Genomic DNA, 14,778 nt, shown 5'->3' on the forward strand with positions numbered 1-14,778 from the left:
CTTCGCTATTCTTCAATGTAAATGTTCGTTGTGAATTTTAGCGAAGCTATTTTTTTGTAGGACCCTCTTAGTTTCGGGTTTGAGGGCTTGGTTTCTGGTGGTGGTGGAGTGGTTGTGGGGGGGGGGGCTGCACACAATACATACCAAAATCTTTGCTTGTGTACCTCTTTAATTGACTCTCAAATTAATTTTGTCTAAGGAATTTAATGATGTTGTGGTCTACAAAATTATAAAGGAGCCTGACGCTGCATGTTTTCTCTTTAAAGATCTACTCAGGACGAAAAGGTGATCTTTCCTGAGATTAATTTCAAATGCTGTTCCATGAGGAAATTGAGTTCACATAAGCTATGAGATTAAACAGATTTTAATTTTGTATACTAAAATCGATCATTTTGAATACCAGTCTCAGGTGCTCAGAAAGACTCACAAAAAAAACGTGTTACGTCATCACTCATGCTGCATCGTGTGGGAGCACCATTTTGTATAGCCACTTTGCAGCATGGAGCTCTAACAAAGCAAACTCCCAATCATGACGTCAACTGAGTATTTCCATTTTCACGCACGCCGTCGATCAACGGCAGAAATATTTATATTTTTTCAAAATTCTTGAAGTTGGGTAAAGGGACACTTTGCCTTGTATTGGGCGAATTTGTTTTTGGAGGAAAGAGTACCATTTTGGATTTTATTGAAAAAAAAGTGAAAACATACTCCTTATTTATTTATTGTTTATAATACCAACTATATCATACGTTATATCACATTGCTTGAATTGAAATAAACTCACTTGGAAGAAGTGTAACGAAAAAATTGTCCTCTGACTGACTGTCTTCTTTTCTTTGCAAATCGATATCCACAAGCCAAGCCGCACTAGTGCGGAAAGCAGACCCCGTGGCTGGGGAGCATTGCGATACGGTTTACAACTGCCCATGTTCAGGTAAGTTAATTGTTCTAATTAACAGCATAATGCTGATTTATAACTGAAGACAAAAGAAAAGCATGCCGAGAAAGTTTCACCCGAATACAGTGTCTACTGGGCCCAGTTTCAAAGAGCTAAATGTTGCAAAAAAATCCTTAATATTAGTAAAATCAGATAACCGGCCAAGAAGACTCATCGACATGAAATTTTGGCCAGTACCATGTATAAAATAAGCAAGCTATTTTCGTACTCACCGGTAATCAATTTTTTGCTTAAGCAGTTCTATGAAATTGGCCCCGTTTGGTTAGGTTGGGGGTGGGGGTGTAACACGCACGTACAATAAGGCGCTGAGGACGAGCTAATACAAAGTACGTAGAGAGATATGGGCGTAGGGGGCGCTGTACTTGTTGTCCACGTCCGTCGCCTCAGCAGCTGCTGCAGCAGTAGTTCGACTGCCCTGGGAGATTGTTATCGTCCTGTCGTGTGCTCCCAAGTCTCAGGTAGGGACACGTACATCAGTACTTAGCAGGATCCACATAGAGGAAGTGAAAGGAAGGAAGGAACATTTACAATATTCAGGTTACCAGGTAAATCCAGCTGAAAATCATACATGTAGTGCAGTAGCAAACAGGCAAAAGCGGTAGCCCACCTTGATGGCGACAGTGATATGAGACCGATGAAGCGGAGCCATTAAACAGCTAGCTCAACAAGGTGGGCTAGCACTGTGAGCAGTGTAGCGGTAACGGAAATAACCACATGGTCATGATGGCGTAGAATATAGCTCAGCACTTTTTTATTATGCCGATTTCAGCCAAAATATCAAACCTGTGCAAATGTTGGTGTATCTCAACATATGCACAAAACAACAAACCTGTGAAAATGTTGGTGTAAAATATCTCAACATACTACATAGGCCTAAAGTAATTGGTGTATCTCAACAAGAACATATATGCACAAAATAATAAACCTGTGAAAATGCAGTGTATCTCGCATATTTGATGTATCTCAACATATTATGCACAAAATAAAAAACCTGTGAAATTTTGGTGTATCTCAATATAATTTAATTGATTGGTGTATCTCAACATATGCACACAATAGCAAACCTGTGAAAATTTGAGCTCGATTGGTCGTCGAATTTGTATAGGTCTAATAAGAATAAAAAGCATCATTTTGAAGTCTAGCATTACAATTTTTGTGAAATAGTTATTTCCTTTTTGAAATTAACTTATATTTGAAAAAACTGTATTTTAATACATAAAAACAGCCTGGTTTTAATTGCTTCATATTGTGCATGGGTTTTCACCATTTTCTCTCGACTCACAAAACAGATTTAAGGCCACATTTTTACAGCTTTGTTATTTTATGGTTGATCACACAAAACATCTGTGACCATTTTGTAAGCTCTACCAATCCTGTATAATTAACACCTTTAAAAATCAGGTGTTTTTAGTTTATTATTTGATAAATATATATTTTTATTTTGTTCCTGCAGCCTGGTTTCATCTGGAGCCTTTTGAAATCAGTTTATGGCCAGTCAGGATTGACGTGGATTCATCATGGTTTTTAGACTTCATACGAATTCTGTTGCCTTTGCCTTGACGGTGTTTGGTAACAAGCTCACATCCTCTGTGTTTCAGTTCTATTACGTGAAGTTGTTTTTGACTCGTTATAACATTTCCGAGTCTTGGTTTTCAGCAGCTCAGGTTGTTTACCTCATCTGGAACGCCACCAATGATCCCCTCTTTGCGTATTGGCAAGATAATTCTCAAATCAAGGCATTCCGTAGTCGAAGACATTCCATCTTATACGGAGCTCCACTTTTCAGTCTCTGCTTTTTGTTGCCCTGGTTTCCATGGGGTGATTACGACACCTACGGCTGGCTGGCTGGAATACATTTAATGATAACTCTCTGTTGCTATGATACTTTGTTAACTTTTGTTTTACTCGCACACTGTGCAATGTTTGCCGAGATTTCAAGCGTTCACGAGGACAGACTGCGTCTCACGAAGTATTGCCAGGTTGCGTCCATTTTTGGCGCAACGAGTGTCTTTGGTGCTGAGTTCATATCCTCAAGTTTGGAGAACTTCAGGGCCTTTCAGATGTTCTGTGTCTTTTTGGCGTTGGTGAGTTGGCTTGCCATGCATTACACAGGCTGCAATGTGGTCACAATGTACGATGGTGGGCACCTTGTGGAGCCGTTATTCAAACAGGAAGAATCATCAAAACATCCATCTTCAAAGCTACTAGCGTGGACTCAATTCAAGCAAATCGTCACTGAAAAGAATTTTTTGCGCTTTGTGACGATGAACTTCTGTCAGATACTTCACTGTACGTATGAGGCCAATTTCTTGTCTATCTTCGCTGATCAGCTCATCCCATCCACTGATATTACTCCTCTTGCAAGAAGAATGCTTTACGGCTCGGCATTTATTCTACCTCAGGTACTTTATAAAGAATATTATTTGTTGTAGGAATATATTTCCAGTAATGCAACCAAGGATGCATTATAGCTGAGTTACACTGAGGTACGTCACTGTAGCTCGCAAGCCTTAGGACACCTGTTAACAAGGGTGCTTGCCCTGTGAACCCGAAACACACTTCTCAAAAAAGTCTGGTCTGGAACAGTATTGTTTTACATGCATGGCAATTCGAGTGTTTGGGACCTACAGTTTAGAGGGAACTTACGAACTTGCCCAATTGAAGACAACATGTTCCTTTAAAACTGCTATTTGAAGTAAAAGGCAGTAAAAAGTTATGGTAAAGTATCTTGTTCAAGGAAACAAGTGTCTTGAACTGGAACACAAACCCACATTCTGCTTTTCCAACAAGTAGACACTGTATGCAGGTGAAACTTTCACCAGTGAATCATTCTTGATAATTTTTCCTACAGATCAGCACTTCATATACGTTGGTAGTCTTGGTTCCAAGACCATTGGTGTTGCGCTGTCACATACAACCAACGTTCCGATCTATGCACGGCAAAAAATGTACACGCTTGTAACGAACGAATGTAGCGGGCGCTCTGTTTCTCTGATTTTATTACAAGCGTGTACATTACAAGTGTGTACACTAGTTTGCCGTGCATAGATCGAAACATTGGTTGTGTGTGACCTTGAAACCAAGACTAGTGCGTTGGGCAGAAAATAATCTTTGACCCTACGTTTAGCTTAAATGTTCGTATAACATAGAAAAATTTAGAAGTATACTTGTATTTAAAGTCTTTTTGTTTTTATTTTTTGCTTTCACAGGTTTTGGTTCTTGTGTTGGGTCCAGTGGCTGGAAAGTTCGGCTACTACAAAGTCTTATTGTATTCCTTCGCTATCAAGGTCATTAGTGGTGTGACCATGTACGCCATTGGACAAACTCACACCTGGATTCTGACAATTTTCTTTTTGATTGACATGTGAGTATTGGGAACTGGTTTATTCAGAAATGTTCAATGGGAGACTTGTATGGACACTAGGTGGAAGCAGACTTAAGCCCCGTTCATACTTCCGGCAATTGCGAGGCGAATATGATGTCACAACTCGTTTTCCCCTGCGAATATTCGCAAGAGTCGGGTACAGCTTAACTACTGCAAAAAATTCATTACGAGTTTATGACGTCACATTAGCATTCGCTTGATGTATGAACTGGGTTTTACCAGGTAAATACATTGTTCTCAGTAGTGTTCTCAGTAATGCACGCATGATCAGAACTACGTAAACAATGGAAATATACTTGGTAAATCTGTTGCCACGCAGCGTTCCAAAGTTTCCCATTGGAATTGCACTGAGGATGCACCTACTAAAAAATACACACAAAATACACAAAATACTTTGAGGTCTCACATCAATTTTTTTTTAAATGAAATTGTTCTTTGACTCTTGAACCTTTATCCTTTATTCAATTAGATATGGGAAGTAAAGCTCGCTGAGTTAGTCTCCCTCCAAATAAACACGCCCCTAAAACGATGTAATTTTCCAAACCGCCAAGCATTAATCTTGAAAAATGTCCCTACACCTCTCAGCAAATAGGACCATTTATTTCAGGGCCTATGTCATTCATAATACCTCAAGTTGGAAGTCAACAACCCCCAGGTCACAATTGGCAAAGTGTTTACACTGTGTTCCTTTTCTTGCACTCTCAAATTGGTCTATAGTCGAGTATTTTGATGCTCTGTTCTCTCCCTATTCAGTGGGGTGCACCCCTAAGTTTTTTAATTGAGGAGACAGCTAGTTATTTCACTAGTCCACCAGCTTTTACACTATTCTATATTTTTTTACTGATCATAGCAGAGTAGTTTTAAAGACCATGGCTGGATTTCACAAAGAGTTTGGACTAGTCTCATCTTGAGTTAGGACCAGTTACTAGTCCTAACTTAGGACTAGCTGTTAGTTTTTGATATCTCTTAGTCCTAACTTTTTGTGCAATCGACCTCTGGACACTATTGGTAATTGTCAAAGACCAGTCTTTTCTTTATGTGTATCTCAACATTTGCATAAAATAACAAACCTGTGAAAATTTGAGCTTACATGGTTGTCTGAGTTGCGACTTGCGAGATAACTATATAATATAAAAGAAAAAAACACCCTTGTCACATGAAGTTATGTGCATTCAGATGTTTGATTTGAGACCTCAAATTCTAAATCTGAGGTCTTGAAATCAAATTTGTAGAAAATTACTTCTTTCTCGAAAACTACGCCACTTTATAGGACACGTAGGAAGCCATTTCTCACAATGTTTTATACTATCAACCTCTCCCCATAACTCGTTACCAAGTGAGGTTTTATGCTAATAATTGTTTTGAGTCATTACTAATAGTATCCACTTCATTGAAGAGCACCAGACTCGAACTCTGGTGTTTCTGATTAGTAGAGTGTGGGTTTGAGTCTTGAGACACTTTTGTCCTTGAGAAAGATTGTGGGATCAGTGATCAATTAATGTCAAAAATGTCTTTTAGCATACGTAGTCTTTAAAAATGCAAGTTTGCCGTCTTGGCAACAAAGTCAGTCCTTGCTTTCCCCCATCTTTGGATGGCTAAGTCTTATTTACAATTGCTCAAATATCATCCCATAATGTATAAATGTTATGATTGATATGTTTTGTTGCAGGTCTGGTCCCGCTGCCATGTTTTCCTTTTTTAATCTTCCTCTCTCTGACATTATTGATCATGATAAAGAGAAATACAGTCGAAGGTAAAGAAACAATCTTATCGATTTATGCTTATATGCCTATCTTTTTGTTGCTGTGTAACAGTCTCCTGTCGATGACTAGAGCAAGCTTGCTAAATTGTTGAGACCGATTTTAATACAAAAAACTCGCTCCACAGCAGTGAAGTTTAACAATGAGAAGTTCCCTTGATTCAATAAGGGAAAGTAGTAATCAAGGCAGATTTCCTACCTTTTGGCAAAAAATCAGACCATGCATCTTTAATCTGTCTTTGCAGAAAGCAAAATATTCAAATTGTCTTCTTTAAAACAAACTATTTTGATATTCATATCTTTCTAGAACTCCAATTTCATCCAGTGTGTTTGGTTACAATGCCTTGTTCACGAAGGCTGCAAACTCCTTTGCTCCAATGATCATCCTGAACATATTGAATCGTCACAGCTACCAGACATTACAACTGGAGGAAAATGCCAACAACGCAGACATAGCTGGCCCTCTTGCAGATCTTCAGTCAGCCATGTTTACTGTGGCATGTTTTATTCCTGTTCTAATTGGCTGTCTGCAGATTCTAGTGTGGTATCCATATACCATTCGCAATAGTCATATCATTGCACCGAAACATATTGAGCAATAATTCTAGTAATAAACCACAAAGGAAACTGACTGGGTTAATTTGTAAAGTGAGTTTGGGTTGAACAAAGCAAAATTTACTGAAGCAGGATTTAAACCTGCCACATCCGAATTAGCGTGCTGGCGCTCTACCAACTGATCTATCCCTATGTCAGCGATCTCTCTATTCAGTAAATATCTAGATTGTTGAAATAAAAAGTTGCATCCCCTGGCTGCCACTTCCCAGTTTATATCGTAACTTCATTGTAATCCCTGGATATACAGCGGTTACTGGTTACATGTATATGGCTTCTGATTGGCACCCCTAACAAAGATCCTGACAAAATAGGGAGACCGCCAACATAGGGCTAGATAGCTCAGCTGGTAGAGGCTATAGACACAAGAACCTGAATGCCGCAGATTCAAGTCCCACTGAACTGTGAATTTGCGTTGTTCAACCAAAAATTATTTGAGAAATAGTTCTCTAAGTATTTCAGCCTTTTGATGTGCAGAAATCCAGAAGGAACCCTCAAGTTAAAAAGTAACTTTTTTAAAAGCCCAGGCTGAATTTCTTTTTATCTACTGAAATCATTTAAGGGAAGGTACAACTTTGGTCGCAAATTTACTTCAACTTCATTGCTTCAAACTTCACTTCAAGTGTCATTTACCTCGAACAAAATTTCTCTTCAATTTGTTTTTCATGTGTTTCCTATAATAAAATGTGCACAAACTTTTGCCAGAACTGCAGAATGCTGTTTCTATTTTAAAAATGGTAGCTCCATCCTTGCTAGGGCTATTGACTTTGTAACAGTGTATAAGTTTGAAAACCCTGTCTCTATGGGTTTTCCATGCTGCATCTTTATTAACAAGATTTGTATTTGGAATTGATGTATTAAGTGCACCACACCTTCCCTTATTAATCTTTTTTGTAATAAAACACTTTATAGACGATGTGACCTCTGGCGTCACACGAAAACCATAACATGATTCACACGTACCGCCGGGCAAAACATTTGTGTTTTGGCAGCCAGCTAGAAAGTGTATGCAATCTTACTGTGACTGCGCAACTCGGTGAAACATGACGCATGAGTGTTTTGTCAACAGAGGGCGGTTTGAATGTAAACATAGGTCACATCGTCTATACATAGAAGAGGTTAAAGAGTGTCTCAGAGGTCATTTCAGTTTATTTATGCATTGTTTTTTTCCAATTGGCAGAGTCCGCAGGAAGGTGGAGAAAAATTCTTTAGCCTCTCATTATTTGATACTCTTTCAGAGCAATTCATTTGAAATGTGATTTGGGACACCAAAAACAAGAGGTGAGTGTACATTCCAAAGGTAAGGTTTAATGCCATTTGAGTTTCTTCAATAGTCAGGAATGAACTGAAAATTCTCTGTACCAAAATGGAAAGGCTATATTGAAATGTGACGTCATCACACAATGTTGACGGGTATTGCACTGGAAAGAGTTTTAAATGCAGTGGTATCATCGTTTTAACTTGAGGTTAGAGGCTGATTGTTCCTTTTTCACCTATCATGAGGACTCTAGGATCTATTGGAAAATGACTGGATCACAAAACTGAATTTGACATCATTTTGAGCCCCTGCCCTCTCTAAAAAGTAGTTCAGCATTGGATATGCTGATTGTCGCTGAAGAGAGGCATGTTTATTGATAGAGAATTAATGAATAAGATTGTTTTCATTACAGCTTCCAGCTATCGTTTATATTAGTTATGAACAAGGTGTCAGTACTTATTGGTGAACCAAATGCAGTTGATGTAGAATTTACATATTTTATTCTCTTATTATGATTCATTTATTCTGTATAAATAGTTTATTTTAAAATGAATTTGATATTAATCACGGCACCAGTGGAATTGCAAGTAGATTTACAATACAAGTACAACACCTTTCGAAAACACAAACAATTACCAGAGGAATTAAAACAAAAAGATGAACAAACCGATATATTCAAATTGCACACAAAGTAGTTTTATAAAAAGTTAAAGGCAGTGGACACTATTGGTAATTACTCAAAATAATTATTATCATTAAACCTTTATTGGTAACGAGTAATAGGGAGAGGTTGATAGTATAAAACATTGTGAGAAACGGCTCCCTCTGAAGTGAGGTAGTTTTCAAGGAAGAAGTAATTTTCCACGACTTTGATTTTGAGACCTCAAGTTTAGAATTGGAGGTCTCGAAATCAAGCAACTGAAAGCACACAAATTTGTGTGACCATGGTGCGACAAGGGTGTTTTTTTCTTTCATTAATATCTCGCAACCTCGATGACCGATTGAGCTCAAATTTTCACAGGGTTGTTATTTTATGCGTATGTTGAAATACACCATGTGAGAAGACTAGTCTTTGACAATTTACCAATAGTGTCCACTGTCTTTTAGCTAAAAAAATATTTGACAAGGTACTGAGCAATAAACATAAACATTAAAAGGACTGTCAAAGTAAAACTAAGTTAAAGACAAATTTGTATGATAAAGTTTTGATTAATGCAATTTTTTTTAAAGGATTTTCAAATTGTTAATCTGAAATCCTTGTTTTACAGATGGTAATAAAAGCATACTGCAAACATATTTCATCTGAAGTGCCATGCTGATAAGAAATCGGTTGTTTTAAAGTATGCTGAACTAAAAAAGTGGAATTTCAAGAGATCACCTTCAGACAACTTGTGGTAATTCCATGGTGTACATTTGATTTTGAATGCAACCTTCAAACCTCTCTAAACTTGGATGGATCTGTTGGTTTTTATGAAAATATCGTGAAAGCTTTTGAAATGTTTCTCAACAAATCAATTTAGTAGACAATTTTGCTCATCACCAGCATTATGTGAAAATAGAAGTTATAACAGGATATATCTCATAGTTATAGGTCAGGTGATATTTAAATGTTTTAATGTTTGGTTTCTATATACATAAAAATGGTGAGGGAAACTGCTTTAAAGGCAGTGGACACTATTAGTAAAAAAAAAAACCTTTCTTGTGACAAGTAATGGGGAGAGGTTGGTGGTATAAAACATTGTGTGAAACAACTCCCTCTGAAGTGCCATAGTTTTGGGGAAAGAAGTATTTTTCCTAGAATTTGATTTAGAGACTTCAAGTTTAGAACTTGAGGTCTTGAAATCAACCATCTAAACGCACACAACTTTGTATGACAAGGGTGTTTTCTTCTTTCATTATTATCTCGCAACTTTGATGATCAATTGAGCTAAAAATGTTCACAGTTTTGTTATTATATGCAAATGTTGAGATACACTAACTGTGAAGGCTATAGTCTTTGACAATTACCAATAGTGTCAACTGCCTTTAAGCTGAAAAGGAATATTTTGTTTATGAGGTGTAGCTTTTAATGCCACTCTCGTGGAGTATTTTGATAACTCACAGACATGCAGAGTGGTCTTAATTTTGTTGATTTGGTTTGTGTTGGGATGATGGTTTTGTGCTGAAAAAACTTTGGACAAGTCTACCACCATCCTTGTTTTAAAACATAGATTTTACAAAGAAACCCAAACAAAATCAAAACAAAAACTTATTGTCTTTATTTATATCTATCAGTAAATTCCATTTCAAGGAAATAAAAAAAGAACAATAACAAGATGTTAATTTGGTGATTATATTTTGTTCCATTGAGTCGTTTATTATTGTTTTGTAGTAATGTGCATTCAAGGTGATATCAACAGAACTTGGGTCATCAAAATCAGATGCTTCATCGCACAAAATGTGTCTCATTTGTATGTTTTTGAATGATTTGGGGTCATCACTATTCATTTGCCCAATATGAACAGCGCCCTCACTGATGATAAAGGAAGATGTATCATTGGCTAAGAGTAGAGCTTTGTGGCAAGCGTTGAAGGAAGAATGGAGTGTACATTTTGAACAAAACACGCCTTGTGTGTTTCAACATTTTTATTGTTTTACTCTGGTTTGGGAAAGGGTTTAGATGGATAGTGTGTAATGTGATGGAAAGGAAGATCAGCGGAGCATTGTAAATTGGAGCTGAATACAAGAACATGGGAGAGAGTTATCTTTCTGTTGATGTTTTGAACGTGAAAATAAGAAATTGATGGCAGCGGTGGGATTCGAACCCACGCCATCGTAATGACTGGTGCCTAAAACCAGCGCCTTAGACCACTCGGCCACGCTACCTCAGAACGAGGTTGAAATTCCATGAGATTTATATCTATACACAAAAAAGAAAAGAATAATAATGAGATTTGTGTCAATTTTTTTGTTAACAAATTGTAACACTGGGGAAACAAACTGTGTGGACATGCGTGGCAGACCAAACACACTGCATGCACTCTGGTTATCTTTTTAGCCCCCCCCCCCCCCACACAAAAAAGCCAATCACCACACGTCATCATATGCAATACGTGCAGTTTTAATAAGTCTGGTTCCGTACCACTTCCGAGGCAATTACTTGTATAAGAATAGTCTGGTTCCGGACAATTAAATATCCGCAGCTCTCGCGCATGTCGCATGCAGTAGAGAGGGGCCGCGCAAACCAAAACAACAACATCCAGAGCCAGCCACAAATAAAGAGTGATGTCATTTTGATGCATTATTCCTTGTGGTGGACGACAAACATAGGACAACTTCGTGTGTTTTCTCAAACTTCTCGTGCAGGTGCAGACGAGAAACTTCATTGGTCATCATACCTCAAGTCAATCAAAGACCGTCCTAAAATAGAACTTAGAAGGAGGCAAATCAAGATAATAAAACGACTTTAGTTAACAGACGACGTGCCTGGACTCTGGAGTGAGGAGACACGGACGTCTGTCTGTACGAAAAGGCCAAGACGAAGAAGGTAGGTAAACCATAGGTAAGCCTACTCCTAGGAACTATGAACAAGTATGAGGTTCGTTCCGCCATCGTCTCCACATGACGAACCTCATACCATAGTTCTAGTTCGGATTAGATAAGCTACTTCTAGAAACTAAGACTACATGTAAAACATAAAATAAAAGAGTTTTATCTTCCTCTTACTACCAGTGGAATTCGGGTCATCTCGTACCCGAGTCAACTCGTACCCGAGTCAACTCGTACCCGAGTCAACTCGTACCCGAGTCATCTCGTACCCGAGTCAACTCGTACCCGAGTCAACTCGTACCCGAGTCAACTCGTACCCGAGTCAACTCGTACCCGAGTCAACTCGTACCCGAGTCAACTCGTACCCGAGTCAACTCGTACCCGAGTCAACTCGTACCCGAGTCAACTCGTACCCAAATAAATTTTTACAAAATTTTGGAGTTTCAACTCGTACAGATAAATATTGTGGTTTATTTAATTTTTGTTATGTAAATCATACATTTTTTATTCATTGTTGTAATGATTTCTTTTGTCATGTTGCAGATACATATAAAAAAGATAATCATAACATACGCAGATGATGGAATTGAATGAATTTTTATCATGAAATTTTCTAATGGGAACCCTTTAACAAGAAAAACACAGAACATTTGCGTACTATACATTGTATGTTTTTATATTGAATGAGTTTGCAAAAAAGAGAAGAACCTGAACCTTAAAAAAAAAAATTAACCCTGTTTATGTCTCACATGTCTTTATAAGCACCAAACACCGAAAAAAAGAAAAAAAAGGCAGAAGAGAGCTGAACATCTAGCATTATTTAAAATGAAATTCGTGAGAAGGTATTGTTTTTAATAAAAGTGAGTAGAACATCAATTTTATTTCCCGTCGCTTATAAAATCACGCCGCACGGATTCTCCGTATCGGCATACAACGTACGTTATACGGTACGAGTTGACTTGGGTACGAGTTGACCTGGGTACGAGTTGACTTGGGTACGAGTTGACTTGGGTACGAGTTGACTTGGGTATAATAATTTGGGTACGAATTGACTTGGGTACGAGTTGACTTGGGTACGAGTTGACCTGTTTCGTACCAGTGTTCACGGTATTATGCCTTTTTCTTTGAATCGGGAAAAAAATAATGATGTGATATATCAATCGATGCCCTAACTATCTTCACTTGTTTATATTAAGTACGTGAACATAAACTAAAACTCGATGGACATTAAAATTTGCACACCACACCACATCTTCAATGACTTCCTTCAACTGGTCCTAGCCCAGGTTGGACTCCTCCGTTGCAGGCAACGTATAAAGGTCAAGAAGCTGTTAAAAATATCTCTACCTAACTCGGGAGTCTGAACTTTTACTCAAATGTTCCTTGTAGTTGGAACTCAAAGTTCGCTTTAGTTAAAATTGTTGAATTTTCTCCTTTGGTGTAAATATTTTGTGAAAAGAAAATTTAAATTAGCGTGTTCCGATCCCACGTAGTGCACTAACTTCTGATTAAACACTTTCTTGCACTGATCACTGGCGGCCTACTATTTGCAGCCAATATTCTGGGCTTATACTCATTCGTACCTTAAAGCAGTTAAAGACTGGAATACATTTAGGCCTGGAATTAGAATTTTTTTAAAGCAAGGCCACTTTGGGCTTGGATATACATGTAGGCAAATTTTGAAGGGCACCAAGGCCAGTAGAAAGGGCACCAAGGCCAAAAGTTTTAAAATAAAGAAGGCGCGAAGGCCAGTAAGTTATCGAAAGGGTCATGAGCCTTATTAAACAAGTAAATAAAAAAATGGGCTAGAGGTTTCCCTACGGGTGGTTAACCCAATGGAACAGTTTTTTTTACGAATAAGATATTGATAAATGATATAAATGTATGTTATTCAAGATATTGATAAATCATCTAAATTCATAAAGAAACCAAATGATTTATTTTACATCTTCCTCCAAACGCTCTTTTTGCGTCTTTATTTTGGCAAATTCCTTCGTAAACACTTTCAAGAGTCATTTCATTCACCAACAATATTTCGTCCATTCACAAACGGAAGATACCATATATGGGCATTTTAACAACAGCGCCCTCTGTCGATCAATGGATTGTGTTCTAAGACTGGTTCCTTGTGAAATCAGGATGTCAGATAAACGAGCATGTGGATTATATGCGATGCAGGTTAGCACTACGTGTGCGATGACTCAGGAGTGGAATCTCCGTTGCGCTTGTAACGTTGAATACCATGACTGCTATAAATATTGTTGGGATGTCGGCCGTAAAGTAGTCGGCCGAAAACAAATGTTTGTGTCAATAATAAAACCTTGGGCTTGGGTAAAAAAATAACACGACGGCCAACGGGAAAAAAGGGCACGGCAGTTTTGGTCGTGAAAATGGTGTTTTTTCGAGGGGCATCACGGCCAGTTGGAAGGGCATCAGTGTAATTCCAGGCCTGTACATTATTACAACCACAGACATCTTAATCCATCACGTACAATAAGACTTTTAAAGCAGCCGTTATAATCCACCTCTAAAGCAACTTAAAAATACGGCACAACAAAAATGACAGAACGCCTTTTAAAACTGTGCGAAAATAAGGTGAATTTTAAAAGTTTTCTGGAAGGGCAGCCTTTGTTTGTGTAATTACAAGACCTGCTGAGATCTTGTTGAATTTCACTCCAAACTCAAGCCATGATATAGTATTAAATGTGTTTTTAATAAGTTGATTTGGGCCTACTTTTTAATCATGATACTACACACAAAGAGATTGTGAATTGTGATAAACAATAATTTTAACGAGCCCAATTATAGAATAAATTTTTGGAAGCAAAACATGTCAAGACCATTCAATGCAATCAAGTTGATGTTTGTCAAAAAGATGACTACTCCATGCACTGACTCATACTGTAGGTTAAACGGCACTCTGGATTTTAAGTTTTGTTTACAAGTGTGCTTGTCAGGATTTAAAGGTAGAAAGTGGAAGGAACGGCAAACAAGTTGTTTTCTTTTTTCATACATGTACATGGTGACCTTGTGCCTTAGTGTCTTCGGCTGTTTGTTTGCACATTATGCATGGTGAAGGTTTTGTACAATCCTGTAGGAAATAATGAATATAATGTGTAGGCGGAGGCCTATACTGAGTATTTGTAGTGTTTGTTAAAAACATGTGCCATAAATAAACCCTTTAAGGTTAGAGTTGGGGGGGTGGTGATTATGGAGTGTTTACCGACTAATGGATATGTGGTTATACATTCATAAGCACTGTGTTTGTAACTTGCCTA

General features: G+C 37.9%; 2 protein-coding genes and 1 non-coding gene across 8 annotated transcripts in view; 2 read left to right on the forward strand and 1 right to left on the reverse strand.

Annotated features, from left to right (window-relative positions):
• Positions 1-1,346: 1,346 nt before the first annotated feature.
• LOC139944477 (transmembrane protein 180-like) lies at positions 1,347-10,289 on the forward strand. Of its 3 annotated transcripts, XR_011786966.1 has the most exons (6): positions 1,347-1,503; positions 2,412-3,360; positions 4,168-4,322; positions 6,013-6,096; positions 6,410-7,995; positions 9,241-10,289. XR_011786966.1 is itself a non-coding variant. In XM_071941501.1 (5 exons), the coding sequence occupies exons 2-5, from the start codon at positions 2,476-2,478 to the stop codon at positions 6,702-6,704; spliced, it is 1,419 nt and encodes a 472-aa protein (XP_071797602.1). In that variant the 5' UTR covers positions 1,347-1,503; positions 2,412-2,475; the 3' UTR covers positions 6,705-10,289. The 3 variants fall into 3 exon arrangements, 2 of the variants coding, with proteins under 2 accessions (XP_071797602.1, XP_071797603.1); XM_071941501.1 differs by having other exon boundaries at positions 6,410-10,289; XM_071941502.1 differs by having other exon boundaries at positions 1,494-1,627; positions 6,410-10,289.
• A 466-nt stretch (positions 10,290-10,755) lies between these two features.
• On the reverse strand, positions 10,756-10,837 carry Trnal-uag (transfer RNA leucine (anticodon UAG)). The gene has a single exon. It is a non-coding gene; the product is annotated as a tRNA-Leu (tRNA).
• A 357-nt stretch (positions 10,838-11,194) lies between these two features.
• LOC139943635 (eukaryotic elongation factor 2 kinase-like) overlaps positions 11,195-14,778 on the forward strand; it is a 38,734-nt gene continuing 35,150 nt past the window's right edge. For 3 of the 4 annotated variants that reach the window (XM_071940346.1, XM_071940350.1, XM_071940351.1), the window contains exon 1: positions 11,195-11,498. The gene's annotated coding sequence lies outside the window, so the exon portion shown is untranslated. Of the gene's footprint in view, positions 11,514-14,778 lie in introns of all 4 variants that reach the window. The other variant, XM_071940348.1, reaches the window with a different exon arrangement.

This window comes from Asterias amurensis, chromosome 11, assembly GCF_032118995.1.
Source record: "Asterias amurensis chromosome 11, ASM3211899v1".
NCBI lineage: Eukaryota > Metazoa > Echinodermata > Asteroidea > Forcipulatida > Asteriidae > Asterias > Asterias amurensis.